At 39.2% G+C, this 21,465-nt stretch overlaps 1 protein-coding gene across 12 annotated transcripts in view; it reads left to right on the forward strand.

Moving 5' to 3' along the window:
- The window catches only part of zfpm1 (zinc finger protein, FOG family member 1), a 210,196-nt gene that overhangs the window by 131,442 nt on the left and 57,289 nt on the right, over window positions 1–21,465 (forward strand). The window contains exon 1 of one of the 12 annotated variants that reach the window (XM_069901853.1): window positions 18,309–18,394. The exons of the other annotated variants lie outside the window; for them this stretch is intronic. Within the exon in view, the coding sequence (XP_069757954.1) occupies window positions 18,370–18,394 (25 nt within the window). The 5' untranslated portion in view covers window positions 18,309–18,369. Of the gene's footprint in view, window positions 1–18,308; window positions 18,395–21,465 lie in introns of those variants that run through there. 12 annotated transcript variants of the gene reach the window in all.

Below are 21,465 nucleotides of genomic sequence, written 5' to 3' on the forward strand. Positions count from 1 at the left end.
AAGAAACAGATTTATCGATATGAAGCACATTTTTTGCACCACTACAATGTCATTTCTTCACAGAGACTTCATGGACTATGAAATACAGCCGTCCAAAATCTAGTTGAATAGATTGATGTGCCCAATAAGCTGCATTGTTAGAGGTTTCATATAAAATCACAGTTTTTGTGTATTGGTCTTGACTGTTTGCAACCATTGAATAGAAAAGAGAGTATAAATGCTCATGTGGGTCACTCTGGTAGTTTGTACTTCCTCCTAAATATCCATCAGTGTCATTGATTGAAATGTACTAAAGTGAGCATCTTTAATAACCTTATAGGTTAGCCCACCTCACTGACAAAAGGCAAAGGAGGAAAAACCCAACCCCAACCAACCAATTTTCCCCTGCAACCGCGTCTTCCTGTCCCACATCGGACTTGTCAGCCACAAACGAGCCTGCAGCTGACGTGGACTTTTTACCCCCTCCATAAATCTTCGTCCGCGAAGCCAAGCCAAAGAAGAGGTTTGTAAATAGGAATAACTGAGGCCACTGCTGGAGAAGTTTTGATTGGCACACAATAGGAAGGACTGATCACACTGGAGAGGAGACTGAATATTTGTTTGCTTTCTTTAGAGCAGAGGAAGCTGAAGGATATCTGATGGAGGGACATAAAATTATGAGAAGCATAGACAGGATAGATAGTAAGAAACTTTTGGCCATATAGAGTTGTTAAAGTGGACCGGAGGTTGCTTGAAAGCAAACACGCATACAGGGCAAAAGCAAACTCTTAATCACTTTGCAAAGCATGAGAACACTGCTACAGCAAGAAGCACTGCCACAAGCAGCTGGTCCCTCTCCACTAGTCTCTGCCTCATTGGCTGACAAATCACATAATGAGATAGTCCAACCCCTAGATTTCTAGAACATTCGAACAGACTGCTCCATAAAAGTACATAGAATCAGGCCCGTGTCCCTTAACCGATGGTTTGCAGTCTTTTACTGTCTTCAACAATTATGGAGTAGTTGTGGTTCTTGAACCTTGCTGAGTCATCAAAACATACCATGAATGTTCTCTGCATTATTATTTTGGTTACTACTTTAAAACTTACATTCATAGAGTAGCCTATGGTCAGAAGGATTTTCCCTATCATAATGCTCAGTTATTTTTGATTTCTGAGCAGAATGATCAGCCATTTAAGTCAAAGTTATATTTTTTTTGGACATTGTGGGATCTAAAAGATGAGAAGAAATTATAGTGGCTAGCAATGTTGCATCCCAAGAGCAGGTGACCATATATTAGGGTGGCAAGGTTGGCATAGCAGTTAGCATAATGCCTTTACAGTGCCTGTGATTGGGACCAGGGTTCGAATCCTCTGCTATCTGTAAGAAGTTTGTAGCTTCTCCCTGTGCCTACATGGGCTTTCCTCGGGGGCCATTCAAAATGTACTGGGGTTGTTGGTTAATTTGATGTAAATTGGTGGGCACAGACTCGTGGGCCAAAATGGCCTGTTACCATGCTGCATGTCTAAATATATATAAAAAATTAAATAATGGTAGTTATCCAGAACCTGGGTTCAACAGTGAAGCTTGAAAATCTATCCAAATTTGTATGTGATAATCGATCCAGGATTCAAATCTGGCAACATGATGGTGAAGTTTTTTTTAAAATCTGTCAAAAAAAAACTGTCCATGTTTATTTTAGTTTCAAATTTGAGAGGGATTCGTTGGACTGAAACTTGATAATTGTTAGAGATGAGAAGCTATGGATAAGATTTAGGAATAAAGCCACTGTTGTTTAATGTGTTCGAGGGACATAGGCTCAATTTTCTCTACATTAAGAGATTGTGTGACAGACAGGGACAAAGGCACAAAGAAAACACTCTTCCATTTTATGCTGGATTGAGACTGATCTAGCTGTGCATCCTGGTATATGATTCACCTGCAGGAATTCTTCTCATCAGTAATTCTGAGATCTCCAGTGATTGTACTTTGCGGCTTTTTCCACATTTAATGGACACGTACTAAATTCCCACTTAACCTTGAGTATGCTTGGAACAAAAAATTATAGGTTGTTGATTCTGTTCGATACATAAAGTGCATGTTAGAGCCAATTTATTGTACAAACTAATTACCATTCATATAAGTTTTTAATTACCACACACATTTAACTGTAGAATACACATTCAGAGATTCAAGAAACAAATGGATAGGTTAGATTTTCAATGATTGATAAAGGATCATCACACTTTAGAATAAATGAAAATTTAACTGTATTTTGAATGCTATTTAAAATAATCAAGACAATTATAACTTCTGTCTTCAATACTTTTAGATTTAATGATAGCATGTTTTGATAATCTAACAAATGTGTCATATAATAATTTGAAAAATGCTGTACACTTTGAAAACCTGATTGGGAGGATTTTTTTCACATTTCTGAGTTTCAAAATTTTCAAAATCATTTTAAATCATAACAAAATAATGGACCTATTGCCGTTATGTAGATTATAATGTGGAAAATATAAATATAATCAAGTTGAATAGCTATCAATTGGCTTCTTAAAGCAGATAAACTGTTGAAGCATTATACATTTTTAAAGGGTATTTTTGCTCTTTTGCCACCAGCTGCATTTATGTTGAAGAGTTGAAGAGTTATTTGGTTATTGAAATAGGTTTAAATGCAATTTCTAAAATTGAGAATTGATTTGAAAATGCATAAAACTGGGTTATTTATAAATATGTATTCATCTCCTGCGATGTTTTCCATCCTTTTCCTTTATTCCCATTGACATTCAATCTCTTCCTTCCTTGACGTGCATCATTTATCTTCCATTTCCTGTTTTTCTGTGATCTGAATACTCCAGATAATCCATTCTTGTGCTTTGTCAAAACTGGCACAAGAATGTCTTAACATCTGATAGTTTTCCACAACACCAGAAAAATATTTGTGCATTGACCGTGATTTGCAATGGTTTACAAACTCAGCCATCTTGTGAGCAGTACTGTACATCTTGCTCTTGGTTCTGTTCATGAGCAGCAATGGAGTAAAAAAGAATCAGAAATGTATTATTTAGTATTGGTAATTGTAATAATGAAAAATTATTGTCTATAAAGGAAGGCATTAATAAATTGTACACTTTTCAGCTCTGAGATACAATTCATTTCCTTCATCTCGGCTGGATGCATTTTCATATGAAAATGAAAATAACCAAGGACAGATTTTTATGATCAAGTTTCCCTCCCTGCCCCCACCCTCTCCCCCAGAGAGGGAAATGGGAGAAAGGCAAATGTTTTGGTTGCATCAAAGTTCAACACCCAGTTCAGCATAAATCCTTAAATTTTCATCAATGATCTTTGCCTTTTTAAAATTCCATATTCAAATATGAGTGTACTGAAAAGTTAGTTTAATTTTGTTACTTGTTCCCTTGCCAACATGCTGCCTTTTTTAAACTCTCACTGATTTATAACATTGATGTACAATTTATTTATTCTTCAATGTAAGTCAGAGCTAATGTCTGAACAAAACTTGCTTCAAGTTGAGATGTGAGAAATTCATATTTGGAAATTTATGGTAGATGGCAGATGAGAGACTGGCCAAGAGTAGGTCCATTTTTGAAAGTTCTCTGGCATAGTGGAAGAGCTGAAGCCAGACTAAGATCAACTATTGAGTGGAAGCGTGGACTTGAGGGCAAGGGACTGAATGTGTTGCAGAGGAAGGAAAGCTTCCATTGTGTTGGTCAAGGTCAATTAGCATAAGCAAACCTTAGAAAGAAGAGATGAAATCAGCTTTGCTCCCCAGTGACATGCAGTTAAAAATATGCCTATGTCAATTTTGCACTAAAGTTTGGATCAATTTTAGTGATTCAGTTGGAAGCATTTAAGGCTAGAACAAGGATGACCTTGTTTGGTTAGGGTACTGGAGATGATCAAAAGCCTGCACCTTGGCATGAGAGTAAGAAAGTTAAAACAATTAAAATATTGTTTTTGAAACTTTTCATCATTTATTAAACTGCAATTTGAATTAAATCCACCACTGAATATAGCAGTTAAAAGGGGGTGATAAATAGAGAAAATGTAAATCATTACTTCTGGAGAATTATTGCCTGCTTGATGGCATGTGTGAAATGCTTGTGATCTCTTTCTTCCAAATAGTGCATTTTTCTTCATGAGTTTGATATTCTGTTAATAGTTAATCGAAGAGGCTGTTGACTATAGTCATTACGAAGTAAATGTAGGTGCTGTATTTTTCTTTCAAGGCTATAAAAGGAAAGAAGATAGTGCTTTCAATGCAGTGAAGTCTTTGTTCACTCATTGTATTGTTCAAATTTGCACAGATTAATCGACGAGATTGTTTTAAAAAAGATTACTCCTTTATTCCATTTACTCTGATTTGTCTTAGATGGACAGGTGTTCCAAACATAGACAGAAAGGGTTAGTATCTCTGCTTGCTGTTTTACAGAAATCAATGCAGCTTGTAATATTTTACTTCACTGAAGTGCACTGAGCATCCAAGCATCTCTTGTTCTTGAATAATTTGTAGTTGGAGGGGAAGGTATCTTGGAGTGTGTTATTATTGACAGATAAAACTGAAGTGACTTGGTATCTGTGGCTGGGTGTGGAGTGTTGTTTTCAAAAGAGTTTTAACTTTATCAAAAGTAAAACACGAAAATCTGTAGACACCGTGGTTGAAGTGAAAACACAATGCTGGAAAAACTCAGCAGATCCAGCAATGTCCTTGATATAGCAGAGGTTAAAAATTCATAACTGACGTTTCGGGTTTGATGATTTTTACCTTTGCTATGTAAGGGATGATGCTGGACCTGCTGAGTTTCTCCAGCATTGTGTTTTCACTTGAACTTTATCAATGCAGTGCCTGTGCATTTTAGCATTTTGTTTTATTTGCAGCTCATGATCTCTGAGTTAGACTGTGAATTCAAGTTCCACTCTGGGAATATGTGTACAAAATGTTCCCACTGCAGTTCTGATGGAGTACACTACTGGAGATGTCCTTCAAATCAGGCATTGAATCAAGAACACTACTGTTCTTTATATGCATGATGACGAAGCCTTAATTTTTACCTTGAAGAACAGGGCGACTGCATTGCAGCTTTGAGTGTGTGCCTCTTCCAATGTTTAAGTTGTTAGTAAAATTCACTTAAAGAATGAAGGAATGAACAGTGGAACATAATCCAAATCCATCTATAAATTCACCATTGTAGTACTAATCTCAAACAATGTCATTGGACTATAGAAGTGCGAGAGGGTCTATCGGGTTGCGTCCAGGACCTTTCCTGCAACATCACCTATTCTGAGTGAGTTATAAGGGAGTTGGAGCTCATTTCCATGGGCATGAAGGCTGCACGAAGGTGGAGATTTGGGGTAAACATCACCAACCACATTGATGAAATGGCCAATGAAGTCCATCAGCATCTCTGTTTCCTCAGAAGCTGGAGAAAATTTGGCACATCACCTGTGTCCATCAACAACTTCCACCATCGAAAGTATCCTGTCATTTTGCATCACTGCACGATATTGGAACTGCTTTACGCAAGACTGCTCTGAGTTCTGAATTAGTATGGACCAAACCACAGCCTCCAGCGCCATCCGTCAACTCTAACTACGCTTCCTGCTGCCCCGAGAAAGACACCTCCCATGTCACCCACACTCTGTTTTCCCACTGAAAATGAGGAAAATTATTTATTTCAAAGAGATTTTATTTCCTGCTGTTTTATGACTCCAATTGAACCTCACACATGTGAAATAATGTTCTATTTGCTCTGTTCAAACTGACCTCTTTCTAATTCTGAAACTCGACACTCCTTTCTGTGATTTTTATTCATCCACTATGTCTGGGTTGATGAGGTAGTGTACACAAAATGAATTTTCTCACTCTTCACATGACAATAAACTTGAACTGCCAACCACAGTCCAATACTTTCATGTGAAAGGGATTGAGTGAAAATCAGAAACTATTTTGAGGGTCATTCACGTGAATGCAGAAATCATGAGCTCTCTGTGAGGTTGTTAACATCAATCTGACTGTGCTATGATGTTAATTTCCCATGGAGTCCAGTGCTGAAGCATTGACGCCCTTCAGTTTCTCAGCTTTTTCATTGCGAGAAACAAAACCCCTTTTCCCACTGGCCAATCAGTAGATTGGCCATTCAGTGAACCAGTTAAGGAAGCAGTTTTTTCCTTTCACTCTGGACCACTGTTAACTGGTTCCCTGAGTTAATTCACACTCATCACAAGGCATCCCTGGAGATAGGGAATTCTCTCTTCCGCCCGTAATGTCTGAGTAATGCATCGAGCGATGGTGGACCTGCCCTAAACCCTGATCAATGTATTATAATCTTGTATTTAAACAAAATTAATCATGCCCAATTACAACATAATTAAGTATTATGTACAGCACAGTATGAACCCTTCAGCCCCTGTTGTTGTGCCGATCTAATTTTATGAAAGATGATAGGAAAGTATAGCCGCACAATTTATAAACACCATGGGAAAGTCCTAGAGGCAATAGTGCACAATTTATAAAGACCATGGGAAAAAGCGATAGTGGGCCTACCCTCCCAGAATTCCATGTGACAGGGAAAGGGCTATATGCACGGAGCACTCACGGAGGGGTTTCTCTACCACAAAATTCTGAATGGCAGATTTGCCATCTCTTTCCCGCTGTGACTTTCCCACGGCCCTTTAGACATTTATGAAGGTTTATATAGGTCAGAAAAGCTTATACCTTTTTAATCTTTTGTTTTCTTCATGTTCTTGCACTCATGAAAATATATAACTAACATGCACTACTTTATCTCAAGATACTCTATGTCCCTTTCACACTGGGCTAATAGGCACGCAGGCATCATCAGACTCCAGGGATGATACATCCTACCTAGAGCTTTCACACTGGACCCTTAACCAGTAGATTGGCTGTCAATTACTGAGACAAGGTGCCATTGTGAAAGGGGCTAAATGCGAAACATGATTTGTTAACTCCATCCCTTCCAATGGGAAGTAACTTATTGTAGAAGTTAGATTCAGGTTATTTCCATTTTGGGCATTAATTGAATTAACAAGTGTATCTCAATATATTGTTTTCAAATGTATGAATTATTGTAAATTACTTTTAAAAATTAAGCTATGATAAATCTAAGTTTTGATAAGACACGGGTAAGATGGAGTGGCAAAGAAGGTGTTTCACATACTTGCCTTCGAAGGTCAGAGCATTGAGTACATGAGCTGGATGTCATGTTAAAACTGTATAAGACTTGGATAGGTTGACACTTGGAGTGTGGTGTACAGTTCTGGTTGACCAACAATACAATGACGTTATAAAGATGGAAAGGGTGCTAAAAAGATTTGCAAGAATGTTACCAGGAATGGCAGGCTTGATGGATAGGCTAGAAAGTTTCTCCCTGAGGCATACAAGGCTGAGAAGGAGGCTTCTGGAGGTTTGTAAAATTATGAGGAGCAGATATAATGTAAATAGTTATATCCTATTTTCCAGGGTAGGGAAGACTAAAATAATGGGGCATGGATATAAAGTGAAAGGGAAAAGATTTAAACAGGACCTGAGGGGCACCTTTCCAGAGAGGAAATGGTGGATATGTGGAATGAGCTGCCTGAGGCAGTAGTGGAGGTGGGTTCAATTGTAACATTTACAAACTATTTAGTCAGGTATTTGGATGGGAAAGGTTGAGGTGCATATGGGCTGAATGCAGATAAATGGGACTAGCTTGTGTCGAGAACTTGCAGGATGGACTCGTTGGGCCTAAGGGCCTGTTTCCTTTCTGTATAACTTGAACACTTGTGATTGTTGCAGATATGCACAGACATTCCAAATCCTTACAACCATTTCTGTGTGGAGGAATGGCTCATCTGGAGGGCTGCACAACTTGGGGCCTAGCTCGTCAGTAAAACCCGTTATCCTGAATTCAAGCCACTGGAAGCCTCAAGCAACCGACAAAAAAATTGCAGAAAATGTATAGGATAAAAAAATATATACAGGTTTAAAATTAGTGTTCCTTGTTAGTTCATCAATCCAAGCAATTCACAATCTCAAGCAACCAGAAAATTCACTTATCCAATATCTACCAATTCACCTAGGTGCTGGATACTAGGGGTTTTACTGTATTAAGGAAGATTAAGAAATGGAATTTGAACAGGAAGATATTGCTAAGACCTCATTGAAAGATGGAGCAGGCAGTGGAGCCAAGGGGCTTGGTGACCCACTCAGATTTCTGACTTATTTTCGGAGTAGCTACATGACAGCACATACAACTCTGAGATTCGTTTTTTTTTCTGCAGGGTGTAGCAAAATTACCACAAATTGGTAGTGCAAAAAATAAAGTGAACACAGTGTGACTTGTAAACAGATAATGAATGTACACAAACTGCAATCCAGAGAGAACAAAAAAAATCAGTAAGAGTCCTTAAATAAGTCTCTAAGTTTGTCGTTGAGGATTCTGATGGTGGCGGGATAGCGGGTGTTCCTGAACCTGGTGGTTACATTCTTGTGTTGAACAGCCCTTGCACAATCAAAGGTGTTTCTGCCATTGCTGAAAGTGAGCAAGGACCAGCTGCCAGGGATCAATGGTGGATTGGAGGAAGGTTCAGCTGTAAAAGATTGGTAAACTGTGGGTGAGTGCTGAATAAGGAACAAAGAGGTTTGGGCAATGGGATGTGAGAGTGGCAGGGGTCAAGTCAGAGACTTGTTAGCCTAGTTTATAGGCTCGAGTTAAGGATGTGCTGTTTGAAATTGGAAGTTGGAATTCTGGGCTGTGATCAGTAGGAGGGTTGATGTAAGTGCTAAGGCAGGAAGGTGTAAGGGGGCTAAGGGATTCCATGTAGTAGGTGTAATTTAATGATGGTTAGTGTTCAGTGGGGAAATCGTGGAGTTCAAACTGTTTGAACATTGCATTTGGCCTGTCCGGAATGCAATGGTCCTTGAAATTAAATTATTGAATTCCTAGAAATCGCAATGTACAATTTTCCTTTTAGAATGATATTTTATTGAAATTGCAACCAACTGTGCTGCCATGCCTTCTAATTCCAGGTTGTTGACTGCCGAGTTACAGACCTGTCTTTTCGTGCCCCAAGAAAATTGTTATTTGTGGCCACTGACTCACCAAGTGGACAATTGTCTTTCTCCCTTAGCAATTGAGATCAGCTAATCAGTACATCAGAGATGAAGTCTGGAATTGCAATCTGATTAATGGCACTCTACGGCTGTATAGCACATTATGTTCTCTCCAAAGTATCACGTGTTTCACAGGCATTAAATTATTGAGAATTGCAATGGTTTATTTTGTGGAGAACCTGAAACACTAGCAGAACTCATCTGCTCACAATGTCGGGCAAATTTTTCAGTTTGCAATCTACACTTGTTCGTCTGTTCAAACTTAATTTAATCTTGGACAACTTCACGTGCTGTTGAACTCCTCAGTTTGAAACTTACCGGTGTTAGATGGTGTCACAACTATCTCTGCGCCATTGCCGCACTCACATGCACTCCAATGGGAAGCTCGCTTCCCAGTGGGATCCTTCAGCGTTGCACTAAAAAAAGTTGGCATTTGCCTTTTGAGCTGGGTTAAACTGATGTCATTTCTGAAGCTCCTTTAATATCGATATAAATTCCAAGCATGCTTGTTAAGAAATGTGGGGGGTGTTTAATTATTTTATTATTTAGTTTTAGTTTGATATGGATATTGGTTTAATAACAGAATTAAAAGTTTTCATTTTTCAATTCAGTTTTTATAGTTTTAAATGTCTCTGGATGTGCGGTGTATATAAAAACTCTGAAAATTCTTGATAGGTTTAACAAAAGACAAAACTCCCAGCATGTTAAGGATGTTCTTGGGTGGGACCACAAGTCTCCAGTGACTGGGTCTTGATCATCACCTGAGGCCATGAACCCCAACTCATGATATATGCAAGTTCATTGTGATCAGCTCTCACCTGCTTCTGGCTATAGGTGATGGGCTGAGAAACATGGAGTGTGGGCTGAATCCAGCAAGATGCTACCTTTTTAAAAGAAAGTAGTGATTAATGTCAGACATTAATGTTGCTCATATGCAAAGGTTGTTTTTTGCTCCTGGCTTGGTGGCAGTGACTTGGGGCTCTCTTGCAGATTGCTGTTGTCGAGAAGCTTATTTGAAAACTACTTGGAGAATGATAACATGATACTTGGCCCTAGATTATACGACAGGGAGTAACTGAGTTCGAAACACACTTCTGGCTGAAATCTTGACACAATTGTGAACGAGAAGCCTGCCTTTCTTTCCCTCTTATTTTCCTGTTTACGTTGCCACACCCACATTGCAGTTATGGCTTCCGATTGAGAAACATTAATGGATAATTGCTTTATCACAGGCAAATTGAGCAAGGCATAATCTCAAGAACAGGTGAAAGAAACAAGTAAATACATTATTCATAATAACTGAAAATGACAACCCATAATGAGACAAATGCACCATTCTATTAAAATACCAGAGTTGTTTTTCTGGTGAAAGGTATGACCTATATTAAGTTCTATCTAGCCTGACCCTGAGATCACTGTGCCCCATTTAATCTTGTCCCTTGATCTCTCCACATGTAAGCACCTGAGAATGATTTTGAATGAACTTATCTGAAATATTTTTTTGTGTAGAGGGCTGAACTTGTGTAGGAACAAAAGAAATCCATTTTTTAGATAAATGGTGCTGACAGCAACTGTTATTTTCTGTATCTTTATCAAAAGCAAACAGCCTGGATACCTCACAGAATTTGGTTAACGATCCTACAGATAGGAATTATTCTGATAAATTTAAGGTCACATGATCAGGCCAAGTCCAATCAAGTTGAGAGACTCAAGCTGATGGGAAGATAAGATAATCAAATTGCATTAACGTGGATACTGAAGCAAACAAAGCACCACTGCAATAGATACCAGAATAGGCAAGAGTATGGACTTTGTTACAGCAGATAATGAAAGATCATTTGAACTATTAGTCCCTAATAGTTCACTGAGTTTCACTTCTGGAGTCTAGTAAGGCAAGGAAGCAATGTGAAAGGTGCAGAGCTTTTGCTTACCCATCATCCATGTTACATGAGAGCAGTTGGAAAAGCTTTTTTTTCTAAAATTCTGCTCATTCACTGAATCAGTTTGATAGCCATTTACAGAATTCCACAGACTATTTTTTAAAAATGTATTGATTCTAGCATTTAGTGCAGTGGTTCTCAACCTTTTTTCTTTCCACTCACATACCACTTTAAGAATTCCCTATGCCATCGGTGCTCTGCGATTAGTAAGGGATTGCTTAAGGTGGGTGGGAAGGAAAAAGGTTGAAAACCACTGTTTTAATTGTACCTCATTGCCTGGCTATGTGCACGGTTTCATACCTCCAAAGGGAATGGACCAATCACAATTTTTCTCAAGCAAAATATGTCAGTAACAATTGGGTCTAGAGCACATACCACCTTAAGCAATCCCTTACTAATCACAGAGCACTTATGGCATAGGGATTACTTAAAGTGGTATGTGAGTGGAAGGGAAAAGGTTGAGAATCACTGATTTAGTGGTTTTGATCCTTGCTATGGTTGAAACAATCTTATTTTCTTTCTCGTATTAGCTTGTTTATGAATTCTAACAATGTTATTTGCACACTCTTGTTGAGGTTTGATCCTTTCTTCTTGAATCCTTACTAATGTTCTATCATGAACTGTTATATATTTAGACCTTTAATTTATGATGTTCCAGCCAGACTCTGGAAGCTCATTACCATGTCCTCTGAAACAACATGGGTGTTGACCAGGAAAGGTCACCTGCTTAATTACAAATGTTGTTGAACACCCAATCAATCAAAGTTCCATATGATTCATTTCAGACTACAAGATCCACCTGCAGAAGTATTTAAATTCTTATCCTACCGTTCCAAATCCTGACCTGGGTTTCTGATTTTTGAAACTGGAAAATAAAATTATTAAATCACTTTGGAAGAAAACTCTGGGTTAGATTTGTTGTAGAAACTTAGAAGAGTCTGGAAGTTAATGTATGGTTGTTCAACTTTTGATTGATTGGAGATTTTTCTATATATGTTCAGTGAAGGCTATTATTCAGTCTGCTGAAATAATCACATACTAGGTGGTATGATAAATAAGGGCTGAACAGCCCTTCAGGATTGCCGAAGAATATCTGGAAATTAAGAGTTATTCTTTTTGATATTGATACAGAAAGCTGAGAGTAGATTGCATGGATGGTCATTAACAAGCTTGTGCTTGTTAATTTAAATGTATTGAATATAGGGAAAAGTAGATGATGGAATTAAATTTGTAAGCTTAGATGGTGCTTTCTGAGGTAAATGGGAAGGAATACTGACATATTTTGTGAATTTCAGCTAAATCAAAGCCTGCTGTGTAATTAGAAATGTTGTTTTATGGCTTTGTGAAGGGAAATTATGCGCCTAAATGAGTTTTGTGAGGAGTTGAAAGAAATTTATGAAGCTAGGGCAGTGGATATGGACTATATGGATTTTAGTAAACCATTTGACAAGGTTCCCCCATGAAATACTTGTTCAGAAAGTCATGAGGCATGGGATCCACGAAACCTTGGCTGTGTGGATTAAAAATGAGCTTGCATATGGAAAGTAGCAGTGGATGGTAAGTATTCTGCCTGGAGGTCAGTGACTCGTGGAGTTCCGCAAAGATCTGTTCTGAGACCCCTGGTCTTTGTGATTTTTATAAATGACCTAGATGAAGAAGCAGAAGGATGGGTCAGTAAGTTTGTGGATGGTACGAAGATTGGAGGAGTTGTGGATAGTACTGACTAGGTTACAAAAGGATGCAGAGTTGGGTGGAAAAGTGGCAGATGGACTTCAATCTGGATAAGTGTGAGGTGATGCATTTTGGAAGATCAAACCTGAAGGCTAAATACAGGGTTAATAGTTGGATACTTAACAGTGTGGAGGAACAGAGGAACCTCATAGTCCAAATACATACAGCTCTCAAGGTTGTACATGTTCCTTTCAGCCATTTTTCATATTGGGGTGTGTGTGTCTCATGTTGCCATTCAGAGAGTGCAACTCTGTATGAATGTATTCTGCTGGATTTCATCATATCAACTAATAAAATAGTGGCATTAATAAATGACCTCTGGTATATTCTCTACCCATGGTCCCTCTAATTTTTAGTAAGTCAGTGTGCGCAAAAACCTTGTGCAATTTTTTTCCGTGAAACAAATACGTGTGCCCTGAATGCTTGTGCAAATGTAAACTTGAAATTGTTTCAAGATCATTTTGACGCAGCCTATTTCTCATAGCTAATAAAACTGTATTGCCATGTTTTAATATAATACAAGTGCGACTGCATTCTACAAAGTAACATTTTATAGTATATATAAAACTCAATTATTTTATGTAACTGCCCTGTTGTGCACACATAAATTTCCTTTGTGTGCTGGTAGCGAACCGTGAGTGCGCATGCACAGCTTAGAGGGAACAGAGCTCTCTACCTCATTTCTTACTGCTTCAGCTCTTTACCTTTTAAGAAATATGAATCATAATTTAAGCGCATTACATAAACCACATCGTAAACATCTATTTGTAATATAAACCTTTTATAAAATTAGATAAGGTTTATATTACTTGTTGATTTGTATTTGTATCAGTTAATCTCATGATTCAAATGTTCAAAAATGAAACTATCATTAGAAAGCAACACGGATTTAAATTGAAACCACCTTAACTTACTGGGATTGGGTCTCTGACAGCAGAGTGCCTTTGTATGCAGTTGTTCCTTTAATCTGTACTTCAGTTAACTCCTTGCTGCTTTAAACAATTCCATGAACCTTTTGATATATTTTAAAACACAGTAGATGAAATATTCAAGTTCAATTATACCTTTAGTTCTGGTTTTACATTTCCACCCAATCTGTGTTTTTTCTATTCCAATCGTCATTGTTTGAATCGTCAAGCTGACATCCCTTTCATAGTCCAACTATGAGACTTGTATGACAGGTGTGTGTGTGTGTGTGTTCAAAAAAAAATCTACGTTTCCATTTTCTGGTCATTGTTTGAATCCTCATACCCATCTTTTCTAATATTTTTTGCTCCACCGAAATAATTCCTTGTTTTGTGTGTTTGTGTGTGTGTGTGTGTGTGTTCAAAAAAAAATCTACGTTTCCATTTTCTGGTCATTGTTTGAATCCTCATACCCATCTTTTCTAATATTTTTTGCTCCACCGAAATAATTCCTTGTTTTGCGTGTTTGTGTGTGTGTGTGTGTTCAAAAAAAATCTACATTTCCATTTTCTGTTCATTGTTTGAATCCTCATACCCATCTTTTCTAATATTTTTGCTCCACCGAAATAATTCTTTGTTTTATTTTCTCTTATACACATGAGAAAATTAACAATCTTTTTGAAAACTTTTATCTCAGATCTGCTTTCTCAAATTTCCAGGATTAGATAGATTGATATTGCCTAGACTGATCTTTCATGGAACAAAGGCCTTCCATGGCACAATATGTATAGTCAGCACTTTTGTGTTTTTTTTTCAATAAAATATACCCAACAGGTCATCTAGAAACAAACAAACCCAAGATGGAGACTCCAGCCCCTTCTTATTGTATCTTGATACATTCTTCTTTCTCCTCTAATATGCAGTTATGTCCGTAAAATAGACCAATGTTGTAGGATCCATTCTTTTACAACAAAATAGATAACCACCTGGTTGTTAGTGAGTGCAGAGACACCATGTATTTACTTCCTACTGATTCAAAAGATAAACTACCATCTTAATAGAAGGCAATTTTCTATATATCAAATGAAAGACTTTCTGCATAAATGCAAAGCTTTCAGCTCCTTTTAATAGTTGCTGATGGACCAAAGGAACTACTTACACTAACCATCCAAGACTCTCGTATTCATGAAACAATATATATCTATTTATTTATTTGTATAACTGAAATACTTGTCCTACATATGTATTGTTTGTCTGTCTAGTTGTGAGTTTGCATGAAGGACCAAATCACCTGGTATCTGCAAATAATAGGGAATAAATTGTCATTCATTTGTTCTGGTAAAACGGATCTGCATTTCTCATTATTACCAAACATGATTAATTATTGATTGATTGACCTCAGTTTATAAATTTAGATATTCAGCATGGTTACAGCTATTGAGCTTGTGCTACCCAATTTACGCCAAATTCACCTACAGCACCTGTACATTTTGAAGGTGGGAGGAAACCTGAGCACTCGGAGGAAACCCATGCAGAAACAGGGAGAACATACAAACTCCTTACAGACAACGTGGGACCGAACCTGGGTCACTAACCCTAAATATTCTACCGGCAGCGAAAGGATTCAAACGCACACCTCTGAAGGTGAAGCTTAAATTCAGTGCCTTAGACAGTTCGGCCACATACTATGACTGTTTTCTTCAGTAATGTATAAGATGCATGCAGGGATAGTTTAACTTGCAGGAATTAAGCGAGTCATGTTTGGTCCCTTCTATTTTGGAAAAAAAATAATAGTTACTGGAGGGAAAAAAAAGATCTATTTCCCTTATTAGAGGCATTTGATCCAAGTGAAACAAACTGTTCATTCAGAATCGCTCACTGAAAGTTCTTGTCAGTTTGGTGCCAATAAATTGACCGTGGTACCAGTTTTGCCTATCCACAGCACATTTTTCATGCAGTTTTTGAATCCGATAACTTTTTTTTAACTAGTCTCCCTGTGTGCTTCTTCCGAGTTGGAGCACACTGCGATACATTTCTCCATTTTCTTATCACCAAGATGTTTGTTTTAGATTCTTTGTTTTGATGTTTGATTCTCAAGATGAGTTCTGCTTAAGTTCTTCAAATCAAACTTTATAGACTTGGTCCTTACATTATCGTTATCGACAGTATTGTTTTTAGCAATTTTGTTATGTTTTGAAATTTGAGTCCTTTCCAGCTTCTATTGGTTTACAATATGGGAAGAATACAGCATGTGGGATGTATGTGAAATATTCCTGCAGTTATAAACATTAAGTGTGGAAACAGAACAGAGATGAGGCAATATTGATGCTGATGGTGAATCCAGAGGCACATGGGATGTTTAAGAGTCTTAACTAATTGCAGGCAAGGTCTTCAATGAGGATGTGGGTAAAACTTTGAAGACATTTTTATTCATTACCTTAAGAAATTCTTGATATTGGTAAATCTGACACATGTACCTATAAATCAGAGAAAATTGTTGTTAAATGCATTGGACAAAATAGTGGGAAAATAATGAGAAGTTGCAGACTTTAGCTGCCTTAGATTGGGTGCCAAGGGATTGCTCAGTGTGCATACTGGCAGATGAGAAAACTTAGCAAGAGTAGATTTAATTTTGACAGTATATATAGAACAACTATCAGTCATTTTCACTGTTATATAAGCCCATTCAGAGCCAGCTCTTCAGCGCTTGACGTCCTGCTTTGCGGAAACTGCCAAAATGTTTGGCCTGGAAGTCAGCCTGAAGAAAACTGAGGTCCTCCATCAGCCAGCTCCCCACCATGACTACCAGCCCCCCCACATCTCCATCGGGCACACAAAACTCAAAACGGTCAACCAGTTTACCTATCTCGGCTGCACCATTTCATCAGATGCAAGGATCGACAATGAGATAGACAACAGACTCGCCAAGGCAAATAGCGCCTTTGGAAGACTACACAAAAGAGTCTGGAAAAACAACCAACTGAAAAACCTCACAAAGATAAGCGTATACAGAGACGTTGTCATACCCACACTCCTGTTCGGCTCCGAATCATGGGTCCTCTACCGGCACCACCTACGGCTCCTAGAACGCTTCCACCAGCGTTGTCTCCGCTCCATCCTCAACATCCATTGGAGCGCTTTCATCCCTAACGTCGAAGTACTCGAGATGGCAGAGGTCGACAGCATCGAGTCCACGCTGCTGAAGATCCAGCTGCGCTGGATGGGTCACGTCTCCAGAATGGAGGACCATCGCCTTCCCAAGATCGTGTTATATGGCGAGCTCTCCACTGGCCACCGTGACAGAGGTGCACCAAAGAAAAGGTACAAGGACTGCCTAAAGAAATCTCTTGGTGCCTGCCACATTGACCACCGCCAGTGGGCTGATAACACCTCAAACCGTGCATCTTGGCGCCTCACAGTTTGGCGGGCAGCAACCTCCTTTGAAGAAGACCGCAGAGCCCACCTCATTGACAAAAGGCAAAGGAGGAAAAACCCAACACCCAACCCCAACCAACCAATTTTCCCCTGCAACCGCTGCAACCATGTCTGCCTGTCCCGCATCGGACTTGTCAGCCACAAACGAGCCTGCAGCTGACGTGGACTTTTTACCCCCTCCATAAATCTTCGTCCGCGAAGCCAAGCCAAAGAAGGAAGCAACTGAAATGGTGGTGTGTTCATTTATGTCAAAACACAGAAATGCTGGAGGAACTCAGCCTGTCTCACAGCATCCATAGGAGATAAAGATGTATAACTGACCTTTCAGGCCTGAGCCCTTCCTCAAGGAATGTGTGAAAAAAGACCTTTAAGGAAAAGAATTCGCTTTGGAGGTTTGGTCCTGTCTACCTCCAAAACCAGAATCTTGTCTTGTAAGCCACCGGAAACTGTGGGTTGCCGGGCTGAGATGGAGACCTGCATCGGAGGCTGAGTCCTGTAGGCCTCCAGGGCCAGGGTGGGAGTTTGCAATGGAGACTTCCTCCTATAAGCTGCCAGAACCAGGGTGGAAGGGCGCAATAGAGGCTCAGACCTGTGGGTTGCCGGGCTGAGATAGAGACCCACGTTGGAGGTAGTGTAGGGCACTGGGGGCAGGGTGGAGACCCAAATGGGAGCTCAGTCCTGTAGGTTTCCAGGGCCAGGATGAAGACCCACATGGGAGTTCACAGAGGTAGCAGTCTCCAGAGAGGTAAGCTTACAATACTTGATGGGCATGGAATCACCGATTGAATGCGTGGATCCAGCAGAGAACAAAGTGCAGGAGAGGTCTGTGGCAGGTCAAGGCGAGTGAGCTGTGGTTGCAAGAGAACAAGGGACCACTGGTACCTGTGCATCATGGTGAGAGTGGTAGTTTAATGATAGAGTCCTAGTGATTCTCTTGACCACTAGAGGAAATCGGAGACAGCTAAGGCCTGAAACGTTAGTAAAAATGGTGTTGAGTTAACTACCGAGTGATGTAAGAGATACTATCCTTCATATATTTTTTGTGGGCGATTTAGTGGATCCTCACAACATCCAAAGTGATTGAGAGTTCAGAGTACAATATATTCAAACTTGTGTATACAGTTATGTTGAAACAATTGGAGAACAGGATGTGAAGTCAGATGTTGGAAATGATGCACTGGATTTGGTAAGGGCCTGGAGTTGATGTCTCAGGTCAAGTTTAGCTGACAGAAAATATCAATGAACAAGGTGAACAAGAAATCAAGTAAGTTTATAGTTTGTTGAATTTCAAACTTAGTAATTGAAATAGATAACCAAACATGTAATTTCTTAGAGTTAATAGTATGTTAGAGTTTCTTTTTCAAAGTGTACAATGCAAGTGTACCTTTAAGACCTAACACACCATGTGTTACGACTTTGATGCAGTGCTGTTCAAGAAACTGTTGAACATTGTGGCCTTCAATAAAGGATGTCCTCTGGCGTAATTCTGCCTCTGTTCATTTTCTTGTGTTAGCAGTAATGCAAAAGAGCTACAGCCCCGTATTTTAATTTGCTTGTTTTGTTTAACAACACATCACTGGTGCAGCACACACAACCTTTCCCCATTGAAGGCTGATGTAGCTGGGGACTACTGACTAGGCAATGAATGACAGACCCTCAACCTTAACCAAAATGGTGGTTAACATGCCTCTCCTATTGTTGAAAATTTGATTGGCGCCTTCATTAAAACTATTTTACATTGTAAAAAAAATACTGCAAATAATGCACTGTATGCATTCAGTGAAAATATTTTTGGGAATCCATTAAAGAACTTCATTTGTTTATCACTTTTATCCTATTTGCTTTCTTTGAACAAAGGCATACTAGAGTCATAAAATAGTTTGACAACTCAGTTGGAGAAAGTGGTTAAAGTGTCATTGCAGTAGCTACAGAACCATTCTCTGTTGGCCAGGAAAGTTTGTTTATCTTTAACAGAGCATTTTGCTCTGGTGGGGTTTGATATATGGAAGATAGATTAGTGCTTTGACATGGAGCATGTCGAACAAACAGTCTTATCTCTGCACCATGGTATCCTGACCTGGGATGAGTGATGAACTAAGAACAGAGCTAGGTGCAGCCCAGGGCAGGAGATGGTGCGATCATTTCAAGGGTACATTACTTTGTGGAACTCTTCAGAAGGAGTTAATTGTCTGTAAGCTCTCTTGGGCTTTGTAAATTAAAGTAGGCCCTTGTAACATCTTGCATAACATTTCAATAGTGTGGATGCATCCACTGTTTGCCATTTTGACACTTGAGGCTACATTAAATGCATATTTTCCTGTGAAGTAACTGAATTACAGCAAGTAATTTTTTTTATTTCCTGTAGTATTATGTCAGTATTGTTGGCAATCCTTGCATTTCAGTAAAAGTTTAAAAGATAATCTGTTAACTTGCTGACTCATTTTCCATAGGGCTGCAGGGTGAGGAGTGGATCAGATACAAGGCCAAGCTCTGAGTGTAGGAAAAGATCATAGAGCAAGGGTGTTGGAGGAGAAAGTCTAGAAAGTTGCATGCACCTACTGAACCATCTACCTGAAAAATAAATAGCGGCTGATAATCTTTTGGGAAGGTTTTTAATCCAATCCCACTGATTGATTGGATTCACTGGGTGGTGAAGCTCATCTATTGGATTGAAGCCCTGTTAGTGATTTTACACAAAAAGGTGTTGTGTGCTTTGTGCATCAAATGCAACATTTGTACTGACAGGAAAGACAGAAATCCAGCCATGCTGGCAAAATGAAAGCTCTGTCTATGTTCCGTACTCAGATTTTTACAAGGCTGTGCTAAAAGTATTGAGACTTGAGAGGTATTCTTAAAAACTAAAAACTTTTTTTGATGGCTGAGATTAGAAATGAATTATGGTTTTTGATTCATTGCATGCCCCTGGCATCATGGTTATTTGTTGTTCAGCCAATATTTAAACTGGGAAGAACTCCACATTTGGATTAAGTGTAATACTGTACAGGGAGTGGTTATATTTATGAAGGGAAATGGGAGGCAAATCTTGTGGAAATTCCATCTAGAAATTTATAGCAGATACAAATGGAAGAGTTATTTCCCTTATCTGTCAGCCCTTCTAAAGTTGGCTCTACCTTACAATCAAGGCTTAATAAAACATTATATTGTAAATGCTGTACTTTTCATGCATTTACATGGATCAGATTTTCAAATGTTAGTTTTGTAAATCCCTTTTTCAATCTTGCCTCTAGTTGCTCACTTAAATATAACTGCTGTTTCTCAGGAGTCGTGTCCCTCAATTTGTCCATGAAAATAAGCTAACTACCTGCATAGCTGCAGTTACATCAAGCAAAAATACGGTCACTGCTACTTGATACTCTTATGAAGGATCGCCTATTCCTACTTCAAACCTTCCTGTTTCCAGCATTTAGCTGTGAATTAAATTTTGAAAACAGGAAGAATTGATTTGGGAATACTTGGATGCAAAGAGTAAACAGGGTTCTTTATTGGTGTGGTGGTACACCACTGGCCTACTGCAGGGGGCAACCTCTGTACCTGCAGGAGTGTAAGGGGACAGGACAACAGCTGGCTGGCTGTCAATCAGTCGGCCTGGAATGGATCAAGCCCCACCCAGTCGGGTGTCAATCACTCTCCGGGATATAAGCCTGTGCCGGCCTCCTGAGGCCTCACTCAGAGTTGCTGCAGCCACAGCCAGCCCGGCTCTGTGGAAGTCTTTGTGGATTAAAGCCTGTTGTACACTCTTTATCTTGGTGTATTTCTGATTCTGGCTAACAGTGCACCACAATTGGGCTTTAATTTTACAACAAAATCTGAAGGTTTTCTTATAATACTCAATTTATATTTTTAGCTATTCATTCATGACATGAATTTGTTTGTTGCAATTTGTCATTACCATTATATGTGCTGGATGAGGCTATGAGTCATTCACAGGAGACATGGACATTTTTTAATTGTCTGTGCTGGTGTTAGACTCCTGGGACACATACACACTTCATCCGCTGGCAGAGCTGCTTTGAGAACTATGTAGAGGCAAGCGCCCCGGGAGCTACCGAGGGAATCCTTTTGAGGCTGCTGATAGCGCAGCTGTGAGACCGGCCGTTTGCCCTGGCGCAGGACGCATCCTCATATAACGAAGCCATGCGACTGTTATGGTAATGCTACAGTAAAGAATATAGGAAGGTCCACGCCAGGCACCGGCTAAGGGTACGGAGGCAGCAGGCAGGCGAGTCTGGGGCAAACTTTATCCTGTCTGTAAAAAGCCTAGCAAGGGCATGTAACTTCCAAGCGGTGTCTGCCCAGCAAAATGTTAATGATGTC

Source organism: Narcine bancroftii, chromosome 10 (assembly GCF_036971445.1).
Source record: "Narcine bancroftii isolate sNarBan1 chromosome 10, sNarBan1.hap1, whole genome shotgun sequence".
Taxonomy (NCBI): domain Eukaryota; kingdom Metazoa; phylum Chordata; class Chondrichthyes; order Torpediniformes; family Narcinidae; genus Narcine; species Narcine bancroftii.